General features: G+C 37.6%; 1 protein-coding gene across 1 annotated transcript in view; it reads left to right on the top strand.

Annotated features, from left to right (window-relative positions):
• Nucleotides 1-2,607: 2,607 nt before the first annotated feature.
• The window catches only part of PRKX (protein kinase cAMP-dependent X-linked catalytic subunit), a 57,486-nt gene continuing 40,500 nt past the window's right edge, over nucleotides 2,608-19,593 (top strand). Inside the window, exon 1 of the mRNA XM_061998614.1 lies at nucleotides 2,608-3,051. Within this exon, the coding sequence (XP_061854598.1) occupies nucleotides 2,868-3,051 (184 nt within the window). The 5' untranslated portion in view covers nucleotides 2,608-2,867. The remainder of the gene's footprint in view (nucleotides 3,052-19,593) is intronic.

The following is a 19,593-nucleotide window of genomic DNA, read 5'->3' as shown; positions in this document are numbered from 1 at the left end:
AACTATTGAGAAAACTATTTAATCTACTGTTCTCTACATTAAAAAACCTAATAATTTCTTTAGTAAAGCATTCATTGTCTTTGTAAAGAATAATCTATAACATATGGTACTTTTAAAGGAAAATGAAAATTGAGCTAACCCTTGGAATAAGCACCCACAAGGTAAAGGAACTGACAGTAACCTAAAAGAACCTGGTTGTAGGCATGTGTGCAGTAAAAGTAAAAGAGATGAAAACTATGAATTACTGAGAGCAAGGGACAGGCTAAGATTATTGAAAAAGTACCTGTAACCAAATGTTAACATATTGAATTAAAATAGCGGCAAAAATGAAAGAAAAAAGGGGGAACAGGGCTGCACTTTCCTATGAAGTGTAGCTAAACTGGACAAGAAACTAGGTTTCATATCCACTATTGCAACCCAGTGATCGGCCTTACTTCCACATATGATTTACGAAGTTAATGAGTTTTGATTCTCAGTCTCATTATATTTAGAAAGAACGGCATTTTCTTTCTTGAATTATCATGACTAACAATCAGTATCAGCACAAGAAACTCTAAGTAGGTTATACAGAGGTGGTAAAGCACACTAATAATATGTTGACATTCTAAATATAAACATTGCAATTATATTGCTACAACTAGCGAATGCTTTGGATGCCAGTCTAGCAAGGTAGGAAGCTAACTTAATCAAAAGGAAAGACACACTGCAGTGAATAGAGCTAATCCTGAGCTTATGGACCTTGCTGAATCACAGCCTTTTGAAAGTGTGCTGCCACAACAGGTCACCAACTGCTGAAGCATGGCAGTAGAAGATTCTTTAAAGAAAGTTTTAGGTTCTTGAATGAAAGTAATTTAATCACTAAGTTTGTAGCAAAAATATAAGTATCACTTGAAAGTAATCAATACCCTCTATATTTTCTGTCATTTTTAACACCTGAGCAGTGAATGATTTCTTAGTTTTTATGAAAAAAAACCAAAAAAATATTTCAGGAAGATTATATATTAATCTTCTTGGATAGACTGAAGTTAAAGGATTCTCTCTTGAAAATTGTTATCACAATTAGCTTGCATCTTTTCCTAAAATCACCTTGATTTGCAGTTATTTGGCTAAAAAACAAAGTTACATTTTTATATACACTGAGATTTCTTCAATGTATGAATGTATATTTTTCAAATATTATCTTAAATGAAGTTTTCTGTTATTGTTAAGAGAAGTTTGTTAGCTTTCTCATATTTTGACCAAATAGGCACTAAATTTACAGCCTGACAGAACATTTACAATTTGCAATTTAAGGAATCTTTAAATACTCAATTCAAGGCATGAAGCATGATTTTTTGTGTGTAGGTAAACAAAACATAATACAGAGAGAAATTAAATAATGTAGTAAAACAAAATAGAAGTGTAAAATTTTAATTCTGAACAGTACATAAATTAAATTTGAAATTTTGTAGCAATAGTGACATCATTCTCCTTGACTGGCAACTTTTCACAGGCTGACAGGAAGCAAAGATGACCTAGCATTTTTCCAGATTACTCATAACTTTTCATGTCAACAAGCTAAAAGCTAAAAAACATGTGTTATATGCTCTGAGTATCATGCCTATAAATAATATTTTAAGGCTCACCTAAAATTCAGTGAAGAGGGTTCTAAATGTGTAATTCTTAAACATCATTGCTATATTTATTCTTATTTTTTTTCTACATACACTCATTTCTCATTACTATTGAACCCATTCCACACAGAAACTGGACATATATTCCCCTGTTTTCACATCTAATAAAAAGTAGATGCAAAAATACCACCTGTGTGATTTACATATCAGCTTTACAGATACCCTGCTTATCGGAGCACATTGTAGGAGCCGTAAACAGTGTAAAGATGGGCCGGAACAAGGTGTGGGAAAAAAAATAGGATTTCCTTCCCAACTTTATCACGAAGTCATCTCAGTGACTTGACTCACACACCAACTTTCCCCATCTTTCAGCATAATCGCCAACAGTTTCTCGGCCACTGCGGAAGGAGCTATATTCGGTCCCCGGCTGCTGCTACAGTAGATGCCTCTCACTACATTCGGTGCGGTGCAGCTCACCGCACTCGCCAGCCATCCCCAACCACCGAAGTATTTTGCAGGGTCCGGCAGGGAACACGGAGGGGCTGCGGCTGTAGCAATATCCACATAATCCCTTAGAAATGTGCAGGTGGTGGGGACATTTACTGACGCTGAAGCACTCATAACAGGCGCGAACGTGTGGGAATAACTGACTTTTCCCGGAGCTGTCGGTGTGAAACCAGGTGGGCCAGAGAGACGCTTTGCAAAGGCCTCATCAATCATTTCTAACTTTCCGTGGGGAGCAGACGGGACTGTCCCCCGTCCGCCGGCGTGAGCAGCGCTGGGGGAGCGTGGGGCCGGGGAAGGGCGAACAAAGAGTGCCAGCGTTAGCAGATACCTGCAGGCTGTGCCCGCGACGAGGGTCGAGCTCCCCACTCCCGCCAAGTGCCGAGGCCGTGCTTCCTCCCCTGCCCCGCCCCGACAACCCTCTGCGAGACCGTGCCGCAGCGGCCGGAAAGCAAACCCCGCCCCTCCGCCCCGCGTGTGGCGCGGCGCGGCTGGGCAGAGAGCGTCTCGGCTGGGCTCACCCTCGCCATTGTCTGCCTGCGCGGCGGTCGGTGGGCCGCGATGCTGAAGGGCTCCGCGCCCCCTCAGAGGTGGCCGCAGGAACAGCCTCCAACCCCGGGGAGCAGCCACTTCGCCTGCTGAAGACTGAAACTTTGCATCCCCGCCACTCCCTCTCTTCCCCCTTCCCCTCGCCGGCTCGGCTCGCCCTTCTCCATGCGCTGAGCGGCCGCGGGGCGCTCGCCCGGCCCCATGGACGCCTTCAGCGCCGCCAAGGCCAAAATGGGGGCGAAGAGTGGCGGCGAGGCGGCTGCAGCGGCGTTGGCCGCGCCTCAGCCTTCCGCGCCGGCCCCCAGCCCCGCCGGTCCAGGCTCGCCCGCCTCGCCCGAGCCCGCCACCTACAAGCTGGAGGACCTGGAGACCCTGGCCACCGTGGGTGAGTGCGGGAGGGGCCGAGGCGGTGGGACCGGCGAGGAACAAAGGAGCTGCCCAGGTGCCTGCCTGCGGCCGTACTCGGCGGGAGAAGGGCGGGCAGCACAAGGCGTCCCTTCTCCCGCCGGGCGCGACCCCCGCAGGTACCCCGTAGCTGCTGTCTGCCGCCTTCACTTTTCTTCCCTTCCTAGGTACGGTTTTTCTGGGCGCCCCCCTCCCTTCTCCGCTCCTTCCTTTCCCCCGCCGCGCCCCGGAGCCGCGGCCGCAGGGCGTTGTGGGCTCGCTCCTAGGCAGCGGGGCTGGACCGTCGGCCGTTTAACGGCCGGCAGGTGCCGTTGGGGGCGATCCCCCTTCTCCACACACACCCCCGCAGCCCTGGGGAGGGAGGCCCGTGGCTGGTGTTAGGAGCTGCTCGGCGCCGCCGGGTTGTCTGCGGTGGCTGTTGGTGGCTCGGGAAGGCACACTGCAGCCTTGCTGTAACTGGGGAGCCGAGCTGTGAGACTGGGGGAGGCTGTCGGCATTGTCTGTCCCTGGCGTGGTGGTGCGGGAGCGGCGACCAGCACCTAGTCTTGCTGTCACCGGCTCAGGCTGCGAGAGCGGGGTTTTAAACTGCATCTGAGCGAGCATCTAACCGGGCTTGGCCCATCAGTGAGACAGGGACAATCATTGCCGGAGCCAAAAGACCTTTTGGTGTAAAACCTGATTTATCTGGTTTAACTTCATTTACCTGTATCATGATAAAAAAGTCATCATTTAAATGTAGTCGTCGGGCCAGTGAAGAGATCAAACAGGCTAACCGAATACAATTAAGTGTATTTCAAAACCACGACACGCTGTTGCACTGAATATTGATTCAAAAATGCTTTGCATGTGTAGAATTTTGGCAGAAGTCGAGGTTGCATCTCACATCTACTACACTTATTAAAAACTCCTGTAATCAGCGGTGTTGCAGAATAAACACGTGTTTAATAAATTGACATTTCACGCATCAGTGATGGCATTCATTGTGTGCATATCCTCTGGATCATTGTATTTGAACATATGTCTGTGTAGTTATATATGTCTTTGCTCCTGGTTTGGAGGCTTGTATGTTTAACTATATGGAATTTATTTGTTTTTCTTTATAGAGTTGCCATATTATTTTGGGCAAATTTATTCCTGTAGGTGCTTTAAGTCTCAATTTCCCTTAAGCTCTCTTCAGCTGAAAAGGTGCCTTTCTTGGGGAAGTTGATGGTTTTAATAGGTCTTTAAAAATGAAGTTGGAAAGGCCTGAGAACATTATGATCGATGAAGATCACATTATCCTCTCATGAAGTGCATTATTTTTTCAGACAAGTTTTCCAGTTTGAAGTGTAAGCAGGCATTTTATTATTGAGATGCTTAAGAGACTGCTTGAAATGTTTGTGATCCTTTTTTTTTGTTCTACCAGAAGTGGTTGATCTAATTTCTTGCATCATGACTAGTTGCTGTGCATATAATTGTCATCACAGGGGATTATGACTTCAAGTGAAACATAGGCTACAGAAAACTAATAATTTGTAACGAAAGCATAATAATGATGGAAATGTTCCTGGGGCTAATGAAGAAATGTGGAAGTAATCCTGGTATCAGTTTTAAATAGCAGATCTTCTTAAGAGTGTTCTTTGAGGTGCTTCTTATAGGTTAAGAAAGAAGAGATTTGTGGTTCCATGAGAAAATATATAAGGGAGTATAGAGAGAGACTTAAGACTGCTTGATATGAACACAGGGTGATGCAAATAAGATATAAAAGGAACAGATAGCTGCCCATCAGGTCACTGACAGGGTACTTAAAGAACAGGCTTCCTTCTTTCTGTCTTCCCCAGCTTGATTTTTTTTCATTTCCAAGGTAGCTGTGAGAAGATGACCATTCTTTGTACCTCTTAGGAGCTGTGGCTTTGGATGTTTTGTAGGGAGAAGGAAGACAAAAAGGCAGAACTTGAAGACTATAAAAATGTGCACAGCTATATACATAAGTTCTTATCAAAAAGGCTGAGCTGGCTTATTGTAAGATGGTTTTAAAATGAATTTATGACGTGTCTGTGTGCTTCAATAGAAGGCTGTGAGGAGAGGAGGGATCTAGCTCCTGACCAGGAAGCAGTACAGCAGCCTCAAAGTGATACTGAAACTGAATGCATTTATACCTGCCTCTGTGGGACAGAGTTTTTAAAAGATGCAATGCCCTGCTAATGTGTCTGTATTGCATCTGAGATCTGAGCTGGTAACTCTGCATGTGAGTGGACTGCTCCAGATGCACCTAATAACATGCTGCATTGCATTCCTCAGTTAAATGGACTGCAAGTTAGACTGGTCCAGAATACTACAGAATGCTATGTGGATGTGTCTTTTAGGTTGAAAAGTTCAGTTTTGCTTGGCTTAAACCTTTTGAATTAAGTTAGTAAAGTACTTAATTTAGATTTAGGTTTATATCCCATGTACTGAAAGTGTATGCCTACAGGGTTTTTTTTTAGCCGTGGTTTAGGTCAATATTACTCTCTCCTCTGTTTTGATCTCCCTGCAGAAACAGATGAGAGTAATGTCATCAGTTTCACCAGAGCAATTCAATTGTGTGCAGCTTGATTGCTGTGATAAGAATAGCCATTTTCTTTCTGGTGATATTCTTAAAAGCTATGTGCTCTGAGATATTTAGAGATGTTTGTGGAGGGGAAGAGGATACCCAGGACAGAGAGTTCTGATGTCTTCTCTACTGGAATCATTGTTGCTCATAGGTATAAGCAGGCTTAGAAACAGCATGGCCTTGGAAACTTACCAACTTGAGGAAGTAGCAAAATAGGGAGATGAGCTCCATGCTCTTAGAGCTGTTTATGAGTAATATTTAAGGTATGAAAACAACATGGATGTCTGTGAGATTGTGATCATCTCTGATTTTAGACACCTCTTGGAGGGTGGATTAAAGTTCATGTAAAAATAAAAAAAAATAATTTCAATATAATTGTTGCTTTGAATATCCTTCATAGTCTAAGAGGATTAAAATTTTTCTGTTAACCACCATAATGCAGGCTGGGTTGTCCATGTTCTCTGTGATTTCTTTTGGACACTTTGCCTGGTTTAGCAAGGAAATCACTGTGAGGGAAGAAGGAGCAAAAAGGGAGAATGGTTTAGCAAAATGATAGGGAGAGTATTTATCTCCCAAAAACGTCACAGGGCTCGACCTTTGTCTTGGTGTTTATGGGTCCTTTGGCCAAAGACATTGGGAGCGGAGACTAGATGACAGTTATTAGGGGACATGCGTTAATATTTAGTCAATAAAATGAAGTTACAGGTTTGGGGAGAATACAGGAGTGGGGTCCATATGGTTTTTTAGCACTAAGAGAAGTTAAACAGGAAGAGTATTTCTTTGAGGGTACTTCCTGAGAGGTTGAAGATACGTTTTTGAACCTTTGAAGTATATGGATTTTTTTAACTAGTTCTGGTACATGAACGGTGAGTGTTCATGCTCTGGAGCTATTGAAGGTATCTGGATGTCCACTTCTGATTTTTAATTAATTTTCCTTTCAAAGGAGGCTGAAATATGAATGTTTGTGTACCATGCTCAGACACTGCTGCTTGGACCAGGCTGAAAGAGTCTCAGTTGAATTCACATACTCACCTGTGCTGCACAGAAGCAGAAATTAATATGCCTTCATCATCATGGCAGTTAAAAACTGCTGAAACTTCATGACCCACCTGTGCTTATATGAAGCCATTTCAAACTTCATCGGTCTGGTAAATGGAAGTGGGAGGCTATGAACACTAGTGGCATAGTTTCTAAATCATCAGTTTTTCAAGAGCATTTAACAATAACAGCCTTCCTATTCCAGTAGCCAGAGGGACTGCAGTTAGATACCTGACATGTAACCTAAAAAGGACATATTCAATTTTAATTATGCCATAATCAAGAAATTATTCAGATAAACTAGAATAGTAATTACAAGAAAACCAGATAATATTTTGGGTAGATGAAGTGGGGAGAACAAATGTTAGGTTTCTAAATTAAATGTATGGTAATAGGGGAGGGGGAAGGAAGAGAACTCTAGGAAAAAGATGACAAACTTATCCTTGCTCTCTCCTCTGTGAGATCTGTTTCCTGCCCTTTTTTCAAAGTGCAATGAATTCCATAGCAAGCTTATAAGTATAATTTGTTTTTTAAAAATATATTAATTGAAATATTTTAATCATAGTATTTTTATTTAAAAAGTTATTTTGAACAATGCTTCCCATGAAGTGCTTTACACTAACCAAATACAGAATAAAAAATTGGGCAAGCCAGCATTTTAATTTTTCTGACCATGTGGAAATTTTTTTAAAGTGTATGGGAAAATTGAGACCCAACGTATTTTTAAATATTTGGTTTCACTGCATTCACACACAAAATATACTGGCCAAATATAGTTCAAGTGGCATTATATCAGCAGGACAGTAAGTACAGAACTATAGTCTAATACTGTAAGAAGGAATCTGTGCCTGTATAGGACGTTACAGTGCTATTTTCTCTATGTGTAGTCTCAAGCAAAAAAACCTGTGCCAGAGTATTTAAGTTTTTCTTTACTAGTGAAGAACACTGATGACCTTTCTGTTTTATGAAGAGACTCAGCTTAGTTTAGTTTCTTACCAAGTGTTATTTTTAGTTTCTCTTCTGAGGTACTAACCTATTTAAAAATATTATAATATTATAAACATAAATTTACAATTATGCTGTATTATATAAATATAAAATATATGTTGTAAATAAAAATATTATACTATTGATATAAAATTTAAAATATTCTAAGATATATGGGAGTGTTTTTTTCTTGTTTTGTCACCTTTTCTTGATACTGAAATGATAAATAATAATCCATGATTTTACTTGGCCATGTCCCTAGATACCACAAGTTTTGAAAGAAAACACAGTCTGAATGTTATGACTATATAACGGTGACCTGAATTCACCATTACAGTTGTACATCTTTGAGACTTCAGTCATAAAGCTAAATTACTTGTATTTTGTTTTACTCTGTCTATGGAATGTCTGTCTTGTTTCATTTTTCCCTCCCGTAAGATCATACCTCTCTCCAAATAAATCCTCAGTATTCTTACAGCTGATGTTCTAGAGAGAAAATGACCAGGTGTGACTCGAATTTATTCTCTTGCTTTTCCTGTTACCCATTGCTGAGGTAGATTTCAATAGCATAATGTATATTCTGGAGTAGGCAGCAACAGATCCTTTCCCATCAAGTTCTTGTTCTCATTAAGCTGGAAAAAAAATGAATTGAAACAAATATTCTCTTTTATCTTTCAGAAAGATCAGAAAAGTGAAATTATATGGAAAAAGTTATAACGTGAAAATTGAAAGTTCACATTTCTGCTTTTCTGTCTTCAGTGTTTCAATTCAATGTTGAGGTAAACGGCTACTGTTTGCCTGACACCTGTTTCTTTTGCTTTAATCTTACTTAGATATGAAATGATTGTGGAAAGAAATTTGGATTTCTTTCTGTGATGTTGTGACCTTGATGGCATGTTACAGAATAGACGTTGACACTCAAATATCCTTCTTGAAGAGAAGTAATTTAAGTCCTATAAATAGTCCAAAGATGCCCAAAAGTGCCTGCTGCAACGCAAATAAAATCATCTGGAAACCAAATAGTCCTAATATTTCAGAAATAAGAAGTAAACAAAACTCCTCTGCCATAAAATCAAAAGCACCTAACACTGCACCTTCCTTCTGCCAAGTTTGTGCTTAAATAAAACTACTGTTCCAGGGGAAGATACTGTTAAAAAAATCTTCTGTCAAGTGTTGTGTGTCAGTCCAGTCTGAAAAAAAGATAGAAAACCTGAAATGAAATAGAGATTTGATTTTTTATTTCTTTTTAATTCCCTCTTAGTCAAAAGGAGGAAATACAAACTTAAAAGTACTGTTGGCTGACAAAATGTTCGATAGTAGAGCTTGACTCACCTTTTCTGTGTTTAGATTCTTGAGTTTGCATGCCTGGACTGTTAGTAGTGGACAGGGAGAGCAGCCTTTTTGAGATGGAGGTCTTGGTATTTTACTTTTTAATCTTGAAAACTCAGAAAAATGAGTTCAAAGTTAAAATGTATTTAATCCTGATTTGATCCACTTTGATAAGCAATATATAAATATTTGAAGAAATAGAAAGGTTAAGGGTATGTACCACTTGTGTTTGTTAGGAGAGGCACAGACATGGATACAGTGATGAAGAGTGAATTTTTGTGCAGTAAAATATGGCGACTTTGTGTTTATCTTGCAAGGGCTTGCCTAGGCATAAGCGATTCTTAACCAAATTAGTTTAAGTTAAACAATACAGTTCTCTTACTGTTAAATACTTATCAGTGTAAAACATCTTCAACATTAGCTTGTGCTACTCAAGAGTAGTTTAACACAATTTCTTTACTTGAGAAAGCATCCCTCCCAGTCCGAAACAGTTTCAGGGCTTCAAAGTTCTTGGTAAATAAAATTTCGGTGAGTACTGAGCGCTAGCATGCAGCTGGGATATTTAGATGAAAGGGAAGAGCAGTTCTCAAAATTAGGCTTTTTTTTCTGTTTTCCACAGGAAGGTGCTTCATCACATGAATGAACAAATGTGTCTTTTTTTAAAATTTTGTGTTTTTTTAAAGGAAGGGAGAGAGGTATATGATACAGCATTCTTTTAACCACTGTTTGCACTTCACAGTGAGGTAGTGGTCCATTTTTAATTTGAAATATGTATTGCTTTATTATTGTCATAATTATTTTGTAATACTGAAGGTGGATCAGACGTTTTTCCTTAATATAGCCTCTTCTTTACTATAGAGACTGTAAAATTTAGAGTGCTGAGGAAATTCACCTGGGAGACAAGTGAGTAAATTGTGAAAGTAGCTAACAAAACACATTATATTTGGAAAGGTAATGGAACATTACAGAATGAAAAAATATTCAAAACCACTTATTTCAGTCTCACTCTTGTATTTCTGTGGGTACTTGTAGTTTTGCATTGTTAATTTTAAAAGAAATGTTGACGATTTTGCTCTTTGTTTACCATTTTATTTTGGGTAAATAACATATTTCAAATATACTGAATTAATTTCAGTTGCAATAGTAAAGCTGTAAGTTGGCAAATTAAAGACTTTCAGAAGACAGTGTTACTTCTGAAACAATGAGTGGTGTTTGTTTTCTTCTAAAGGTTTAGAGGTACAGCATGTAAATCAGATAGTGTTTCTGTGAGCAGTCTTACCTTAAACTCATTGATAATTAAAAAAAAAATTCTGAGAATAATAGAGATTAATCATTTTGGAAAACTTCTTTGAACTTGAACAAAAGATCTTGTTCTACTCTGAAGGGCATTTTGGAAATACTGAAGTAGTAATCTCATAAAGAGAATTAACTTAAGCATTTGCTTTTATGCAGTTTAAGGGTCATAGTCTTATTGAACTCTAAATGTTGTGTTTTTACAATTCCATTTAAGCAACTGAACTATTCTATGTAAATACCTAACCTCTTTCTCTGAAAGGCCAAGCAGTGACTGGAGCAGGGAAAATAGTGTTGAAAGTCCTAGGAGTTTCATATTAAGAGTATTCAGATGGTACTCTTCTGGACATACCTTCTTTGTAGCATGTGCATTTACAGATCTTCTTTGTAGACTAGATTTAACTGTTTTTCACTTCATTTCAATACAACTGATAGTTGTATTGCTAAAATGCTTATGTTTTTCTGTTAGTAAAATAAACTTGTCTTAACTGCTGTGTAATGCTCATGCTGAAGGACAGGTATTAATATATATGCCAATTTTAAGATAATTGAAGGATGTTTGCCTTGCAGTGGCTCTTCAAGTGTGTGAATGCTCAGATGGGTGAATTCTGACAGCTGCCTTATCCAGTCCTAAATTTTGGTGATCTGTGCCATTTCTGAATGATATCTTTCCACTCAACTGCCCTCTTTCTTCTCCTCTCTTTACTTCCATCCCAGCTTGGAGCAGTTGATAGCTGGTCTGTTAATTGATTGACAGTAACTTTTGTGTAAATGTCATTTTTCTCCAGGGAATCAATTGGTCTGCTTTGATATGCTTTGCCTCAGACAAATTGCTAGTGTGTGTGTGTTTATTTATAACTGAAACACATTAATGAGGGAAGCATGGCTTCTATGTGACTGAAGTGCATGGTGTAACATTTCTATATAGTACTAATGGCAATGGAATGTTAGACATGTTAATTGAATGGTCAGTGGAACTGTTCCCAAAGTCTAGCTTTGACCCTCAACTTTAAGTCTGTCAAGATTGTAGAGAGTTCCAGCTCAATTTGACCTATGTTATAGTTAAGTAAATCTGAACTGCACCCCTCCCCTTCAGGCATTTGGAATACTTTGTAAAGTATCTGGCCTTGTGACCTTGTTGGTGAGTGTTTATTTAATACTAAATTAAAAGTATGTTGATTGGGGGTTTTTTGTTTTGTTTTTCTTCAGCATATTCCATTGTCTTATGCCAACAGGTTGTGATATCTAAAACAGACTAATTTTTGTGTAGAATCTTCTTTGGTCTTGTTTCTTTTCTGGATCTTCAGTATGAGTATCACCTACAACTTACTCTATAACATTACAAATTATACATATATAGAAGCATATGTTTAATTTTTTATAAACTCTTAATAAAACTTAAGTTCTACAGCTTGATGTAGAAAGAGTGAGAATATGGGCAAGTCATTTGCTTATTCTCTCTTGGCATATATAGTCCTTCCCAGTTGAGTGTCTGTGGCACTTAGTACTTTATTTCTGCAAACTATTAATGCAGTGTCTACAGTGTGTGTTAATTTATTCTTTTTACTCCTTAAACGATTGATTTAGAGCTATTTTTTTGTGAAAGGGCACATATCTGGTATTAGTTAATTTGGTTCTACCATGGAATTTGCAGGAAATCAGGTGTCATGATTTATATTTAAGGTTATTTTGAGTACTTGGAAAGGCAACTCATGGCAGAAGATCTATGTAATGCAAACTATTATTAGCAGTTGGAACCTTTTGATTGATTGGGGGTTTTTTACATTATTCTTACATAGGAGGTCATGATTTATTACCAGAATTGTATGCAGTGACCATTTAGGGTGCCCACTAAACAGTATTTACATTTTGGTATGATTCCTCATTAAAACATAGCTTCTTACATGGCATTTGTGGCATTTGCTTAAGTGTTGTTTTGTTTGTGTTGTGGAATTTGTATTGTGGAGACTGAGCAGTCAGAGAGATTTACAGTAATGACACTGCCATTATTGTTGAAGGTACAGGGAGATTACTGAATGTCTAGTTAGTATTGCTTTTTATGCCTCTCTGGTAGTGTTATAGTCAGTAAATTGAATGCTCCAAAATTGTTTAGATATATAAGAGACTTGTCCCTTTCTAGCCTCTTCAAAAGACGGCTAAACTGGGTGTAAGGTTTTTCTTTTCTGATCTACTAATTAGGATGCATAGTAATAGTTGTATGGATGGTGAATATGAAAAACAAGAGACTGGATGCTGTCTATGTTTATGTGAAACTTCTGGGTGCTATAATAATAGCAGACTCTTTGAGCCATTTGCCCCGAAACTGATGACAGACTTGGAGCCTCAGACCTCTTACCCCCAGCATGATTTTGGCTTCTTACAGCTCCTTGGGTGCAGGAATGAGAGAGCCCGTGCAGTTTTAATTTGCATGGCCTGCCAAAAATAATTTCAGAGTATGCATTGTAAAATTTTAGTTTGTTTTGGGGAAGATTAGTATGTAACTTCTTGTCTATCCCTGGAGAATGAACAATGAGGACAACCGCTGGTCGCTCTGTTTCTAAACTGGGATTCTTGTCCCCTCCTTCATCAAAATATTTCAGGTTGCATGTCAATATGCTGAATTTGTGTGCTGTGGCCACTAAACTCTCCCTGACGTTTGACTTCAAAGGCCTGTGGAGACTTCTGTAGTATGTCTTCACTTAATCTGCCCAGTTGTGGATATAGAAGTTATTACTGAATCAACAACTTTGTTCGTCCTCTTTTTTTTTTTAGTGACTGACATATTTCAATCCAAATAAAATAAATTCATATTAGCAACCATATGTGTAGGATTGGCTCATTCATTAATATCTTTGTAAATACTGTTATTTGGGATATAATAAAAAATATTTCTAAAAGTTTCCCAGAGTTGCAACTTCATTAAAATCATTCTGTTTAAAAGCTTTCTGAATATCTTCTAGTAACTTTACAGTGAATAGCAGTGATTCGTTGGATCTGTTTTTGGAATTTTTTCCTTAATTAAAGTTGGTTTTGTTACTTTTATTAGAAGAAAAAAGTAACACGATTTAAATTTGTGAACAGAAGTTGAGCATAAAATATGGCCAGACTATAATTCCATGAATATTCAAACTGGCTGACATCAGAGGCAGACTGAGAAATAGAATGTCAAAATCCTGTTTAGCGAGGATTTTAAATATTCTTTTAATGTGACGTATGTATGACTTGTACTATACCACAATTGATGTTACTTATCAGTGAATTCCATATCTGTTGTGAAATACTTGGAATACATACTAATTCTGGAGAGAGAAGTAACATTATGAAATGGGAAACAGAAGACACTTGGCTCTGTGGATCATCAGACAGTCCTTTGGCAAACTTTATTTTCTTCGGACAGGTCTTCAGGTAAATCCATCTAACATAAAAAAAAACCTGGAAGCTGATTGTGTGGTTATAGATTTCATAGCATAGGGTATGCCTCCTTTATGTTGCTTTTAAGAGCTTCCAAATAGTGTACCTTGGTGATAGAAGCCTGCAACATTAATTCTTTTGAAAAAAAGGGATGACTTGTTTTTAAGTCTTAGATGTTTAATTGAAAGTGAAATACTTTGATGCTGTATTTGGAGGTAAGAGTTCACACCTCTATGTTAATTTTATATATACTTTTTGAAATGCATTGACTTTTTTTGCATGATTGTTATTTGAATTTTAAGAAAGGATTCTTAGTGAAATGGGGACTATCAAATTGGTTGAATAGTGAGAGAAGACTGACAGGCAGTAAGAGAAATGAATACATAGGTGACGCTGTACCTTTTGTTTCAGAATGTTGGAGTTCTCACTTGAAAAACAAGAGTTGAAAAAAGAGCAGGAAAAGGGAACAAAGCTGTTTTGAGTCATTATTTCATTTTATTAGGTAGGTTTATGTTTCCGCAATACTGTTTCTGGAAGCATAGTTGAGTATTTTGGTAGGTATATCAGAACTTGTAGTTATTGCTAGTTAATAGTGAGTGTGTGATGTTAGCAGCTTCGTTATTTCTTCATCTGGAAATAAGCCAATCCAAATTCACTGATACCCTGAAGTTGCATCTTTTGTCATAAAATGCATTGATTAACTACTCTGTGATTTTCACGTGGTTTAGCATTTAAAATATTTGTAGGAGTAAAAAGTTCTTCTGTCAATTGAATGTAACAGGGAGAGATTCAGAAGTTCAGGTACTCTGAGACTAATTGTGATTTTTAGCCTCAATTTTATAGAGATGTTAGGATCTTGCACTTTTTGAGAACAGATACAGCTTTGTTGCTTGGCCTCACTTGTCTCTCTGAAGTATGATTATTGAAATAAAATTAAATAATTATTGTAGTTAAAGGAAAAAACTAAAGCGTGACCTAGAAACTCTAGGACACTTGGGAGAGGAAGAGTGGATGGAAAAAAAAGCTGTACTGTTTGATCACTCTGCTTTGGAGAGCTTTCTAGTTGATTTAGTTCTATAAGCAAGACAAATACTTTCTCTTTTTTTTTGGTGCAAGCTATTGAATAATTTAAAGTACAGTCATCTCTATAAAGAGTTTTGGATGTCATACACAGACTTCAGTTTAAAGATTGAGGAGCTCAGCAAATTTGACTTGCTTAAAAAGGGCAATACAGTGAAAGTTGGTGCTTAGTGACTCTAAACATTGATGGTACTTGTGTACTGGCAAATCCTATCAAGGATAACATTTAATTCTCACATCAACAAGTAAGATATTTGTATTAGTCATTGGCATAGCTTTCCTCTGGTATCTCCTGAGGAGGTGATGTAGGAGGACCTCATGTATATGAAATAATAATTTCATCAGTCTCTATTCTGTCTTCTGAGACCATTACCTGTTCCTAGGAAACATGAAAGCACCTGAAACAAACTGCAATTCACTTCATAGAACAGTATATATATTTGGGTTAAAAATGAACCAGTGACCTGGCCCAGATAGATATGTTTTGTGTTCATTTCTGATCCTTATACTTGGCTCTGCCATCTAATTTTAGCACGTTTGTGCTTGTGCACTATTGCTTTAAGAGTAATTCCTGACTTATAAATAGTATTGTAATTATTATTCTTTAAAATAATTAAAAGTACATTTCTGTTGTCAACCTCTTGGTAAGTGATAATGCCACAAATTTGGAGAAACAATCTATGAGGGCATGTCAGGTACTCTTGGCGTGTGAGCTATAGCTCATGAATTCAATTAGCTGTAATTTAATCAATCCTATCAAAGTGATGTTGGATTTGCTATTCATTACTCTCTTTACTGCAGACTGTGGTCCTGTTTTTAAATATATCAGACTAGGTTCAGATAATTCTGAAATTTTAGGGGGTGAGACAATGGCAGAGAATACAAGTAAGAAGCAGCTATGGCAGTAAACAACACAATAAATTAACATGTGGTTGGTTAAATGGGAGTGTGTGTGTGTACATATTATATATACAAATATCTATGTATATGCTAAGGAATTTGTATGATGAAGCCATACATAGGATAGCAAAGTGAAATAACCAAAAATCTAAAAGAAAATACCGATTCTTCTGAAAAAATGATGACTTGTTTTTATTTTCAAGATTAGATTGTTAATGATTAACTGCTTTCAGTGACTTGAGAGTGAGAACAATGGAGAGATAAAAAAGTCTCTATGTCTGACTAGTTCATAACTGTAACTGCCATATGATGGGTTGGAAATTGTGTTTCTATTAGTAAGTTCTGTCTACCAGTATTCACTGTTATTAGTGCTATCTGAGATACTCGATTGTCTTTATCACCGTACAGAGCATTAAGATTTAAAGATCTGGGAAAGAACTCCTCATGGCCTGTGGAACAGAGCAATTGATAAATCTTTAATGCTGAGCATTGGTAAATACACAATATGTGAAAGTTAAACTTGTGTACAGAGAGAGGTTTTTGAGAGAGGATGTAATCAGGCAAGCTAATTATGATCAGTTTTAAACCTCAAGGTTCTGATCTCCCGATGCCTTTGACTGCCACATTAATGGAGAAGGATTCTTTTTTTAAAAAAGTTCATTTTGGTCTTGTTTTCTGTTTTATTTTAGTTTTGGTTTGTTTTTGAGGTTTTGATTTTTTTTGTTTTGAGCTTTGTTTTCATTTTGAGGCATTCTTTACCTAGGGAGTCCACTTAAGATGGAGAGCTGTCCACATGTATTGAGCCAGCCTGGTGTCCCTGAAATGCAGTTTTTAGCATCTCAATTGACTTTTATTATATATACTTCTTAAGTGATTTGTCTCTGTACTAATTTGAGCTTAGTCACCATCAGGTATCCCGTGAATCCTATGAATTGTTAGGCTGAGACTCTGCAATTTGATATGAGTCTTTTGTAACACTGAGTCATTAGCAAAGATGAGATTTTTATCAGCCTAAACTCAACACATGTGAAGACTTATGTAGTCTTGTCTTCACAAAGCATTTAAAAACTGAAAAAAATTTGTTTTACAGTGTTTGAAGGGCTTTCAGATTTTATAACTCCTTGGGTATTATATTCAGAGGTATAATATTGGAGAAAGACTAGATCCCAGTTTGGAGATGAGAGGGAAAGGAAAATGTGTGTATAAGCAGTTGACTTCTAACCGTGGAAGCCTGGTATAATGGCTTTTCTTTCCTATTAAGAAGCTACATAGTAAAAATAGAAAAGAACCCTAATCAATCCGTTCTGTGTTCCAGTGGAATATGAGGCTGAATTTAAGATAGAAAAGGGAGCTGAATTTTATTTGAGCTTAGATTTTTCTGCATTATATAGAGAAAACAGTGTAGTACTCCATACAATCCTGAACAGTGTGAAAATAGTGTGAAAAAAAATTAAGTCCTTTTCTGCTTAGACTAAACATAATTGTTAAATTAACATTGGCATATTTTCTGTAACCTTAGGTATTAACACAATATTTTCAGTCTTAATTTCTATGAGTAATGTATTTTCTGGTCACTATAGAGATTTTCTTATGAAGTGTTTAACTGATATTCGAGAATGGAATTTGGAGATTGGGATTTTGAAACTTAGTATTTTTGTCAGTGTATTTGTTCCAGTTCCAGATCAGATACAAATTTATTTGGATATTCTAGATTTATTTCCTCTTTCTCACATAATAACTCTTTATGTGGAGAATATTTTTGTGTCCATTCTAGTGCCAGGCAAAGTGATTTCATCACCCTACCTTGAACAATATTACACTTTTTTATATGGTGTAGTATGAGAGAATTTGGAATGGTAAGGAACATATGTGAAGTAAATTCTAGATACATCATGCATCTTTACTCTGGAGTCTCTCAGGAACATCAATTGATATTGCTTTGTGAACATAAAACCTTTCCTTTGAGAAATACTTTGTTCCACACATGAATTCTCAGTGTATTAACCCTTAAACAAAAATTAATCTACTTGCAGTACTTGTTCCAGGTTGAAATAGTGGTGTAGGAAAATATTTTTACAGACTTGTGGCTTCGTTTTTTTTTGTAAAACTTAATTTACAAAAGATAGGACATAGGGTCTTAGTAGCCTAGCACACTGCTTACAGATGCAAGGAAATCGTTTGAGTCTTTGGGGAAGGTATTCATTTTGCTGTAGTTACAACACTTAAGTCCATTGTGCAATTATAAGGAAATCTCTAAGCTTTCAGTACAACTCCTTCACAAGAAAGATGAAACTAAGTACATTGTCCAGAAAATGGCTTAATTGTATCAGAAATCTTTTTCCAGTTTTTGTCTCCATAACTCAGGTATGAGGTAAACATAATAATTTTCAATACCTTCTAAGACTCTCTTGTGCTGTACAAACTTGAATAACACATGTAAAATTACAGATTATATGGGTAAACTCAAGCTTGAAAATTGAATATTTTTTGGGCTGTGATTATTTGTGGAAACTATCTCTCTTCTTTCTTGCATGTTAACCATATCAGATTAAAAAAAAAAAAAGTTAGATGAATGACCTGCCTCTTTTAATAGCACATTTGTGATACTGTGCCAGTAAGTTTCATTTGGGTCACAGTGATGAAGATTGTGATCATTTGACATAGTTTTGGTTATGTATATGAAGACTGTAGTGAGTTGCTAACAATTGTTTTTTAAACCTTACAAGTGTTTACTTCCTTATACTTATTAGCATATTCTGTGTCAATAGTTTCCATGTCATAAAATCCCATGTGCATTTATCAGACCATCTAATTTCAAGGCTGGTTTCTCCTGTTTGAATGTAGACCTATGCAGTGTAAATAACTATCAAATCTAGCTATGTAGAATCACTATAATCAGCAGAAGAAAATAGGTGCTTCTGGATTCATAAATTGTATGTGTAAAACTGCTCAATTGAAGAGAGAAATGTCGTCTTTTTTTTTTTTCCCCCTTCTAACTTGGAAAGGTCCAAAGGTGGAGCATGTCCACAGCAGACCACTAGGATGATGGAGTGGGTCATCTCCCTTATGATGAAAGGCTGAGGGAGCTGGGGCTGTTTAGCTCAGAGAAGAGGAGATTGAGGAGTGACCTCATTCATGTTTACAAATATGTAAAGGGCAGATGGCAGGAGGATGGAGCCAAGCTCTTCTCAATGATGTCCAGTGATAGGATAAGGGGCAATGGGTACAAGCTGGAACATAAGAGGTTCCAAAGAAACACAAGGATTTCTTCACTGTGGGGGTGACAGAGCACTGGAACGGGCTGTCCAGATGGATTGTTGAGTCTCCTTTTCTGGAGGCTTTCAAAACTGCCTGGATGAGTTCTAGTGTGACCTAGTTAGTGCTGCTTTGACAGGGCGTTGGACTGGATGATCTCTTGAGGTCCCTTCCAACCCCTAAGGTTCTGTGATTCTGTAAAGGTGTTTGGGGAGCCTGTTGATTGTTGATCTGAAAGATGGAGAAATTTTGTGTCTCAGCTTGTGTTTGGGGTACAAACAAGCTGGTTGCTTACTGCACATACACTGTTAGTCTGCAACTTTACTACTTTGCGACTGGGTTTTTTTTTTTTTTTTGTATTGTGAAAAGACTTATAAGTTTCTGTCATAAACTGCAACAGACCAAGAACAATGGCAGTCATTCAGGACTTATATCCATTGGATCTTTTAATATCTGACCATAAAGACATGATATAAGGCTACATGGTACTCTGGGGCAATCTTTTGTCTTTGAAAGCAGAAAGATCTTTAGCTTGTAGTTTTTCCAAGCTATCAGTCTTAAGATTTCAAGGTATAATGTGAAGAATGAACTTTCTGATGCTTCGAGGCATTTTAAATACTATTCAGTGGACAGGCTTTGTCTTTAATGTTAAAGTAC

The sequence above is a fragment of the Colius striatus genome, chromosome 1 (genome assembly GCF_028858725.1).
Source record: "Colius striatus isolate bColStr4 chromosome 1, bColStr4.1.hap1, whole genome shotgun sequence".
NCBI lineage: Eukaryota > Metazoa > Chordata > Aves > Coliiformes > Coliidae > Colius > Colius striatus.
The sequence above is the reverse complement of the archived record's forward strand: the minus strand, read 5'-3'. Positions and strand labels throughout refer to the sequence as shown.